We start from the raw sequence: 474 nt of genomic DNA on the forward strand, positions 1-474 counted from the left end.
GCTTTTTCTAATCTTCAGCTATCCAAAACACACATAAAATCTTGGGAGTTTGTTGCTTAAATGGAAGCTATGAAATCTAAGGCCACCTGTGCCCAGAACCCAAGTTGTAATATAATGATATTTTATCCAACCAAAGAAGAGTTTAATGATTTTGATAAATATATTGCTTACATAGAATCCCAAGGTGCCCACCGAGCTGGCCTGGCTAAGATAATCCCACCCAAGGGATGGAAAGCCAGACAGACCTATAATGATATCAATGATATCTTAATACCCACTCCCCTCCAGCAGGTGGCCTCTGGCCGGGCAGGTGTGTTCATTCAATACCACAAAAAGAAGAGTGCCATGACGGTGGGGGAGTATCGCCGCTTGGCAGACAGTGGAAAATATCGGACTCCACCACACAAGGATTTTCAGGATTTGGAACGAAAATATTGGAAAACCCGCCTGTATGATTCACCGATATCTGGCGCG

The 474-nt window shown here is 43.9% G+C and overlaps 1 protein-coding gene across 1 annotated transcript in view; it reads left to right on the forward strand.

The window, feature by feature from the left end:
- Positions 1-345: 345 nt before the first annotated feature.
- Positions 346-474, forward strand: part of LOC102892415 (lysine-specific demethylase 4D) — a 14,188-nt gene continuing 14,059 nt past the window's right edge. Inside the window, exon 1 of the mRNA XM_015585965.1 lies at positions 346-469. Coding sequence (XP_015441451.1) covers positions 346-469 — 124 coding nt within the window. The remainder of the gene's footprint in view (positions 470-474) is intronic.

The sequence above is a fragment of the Pteropus alecto genome, unplaced genomic scaffold (assembly GCF_000325575.1).
Source record: "Pteropus alecto unplaced genomic scaffold, ASM32557v1 scaffold12, whole genome shotgun sequence".
NCBI classification, from domain to species: domain Eukaryota; kingdom Metazoa; phylum Chordata; class Mammalia; order Chiroptera; family Pteropodidae; genus Pteropus; species Pteropus alecto.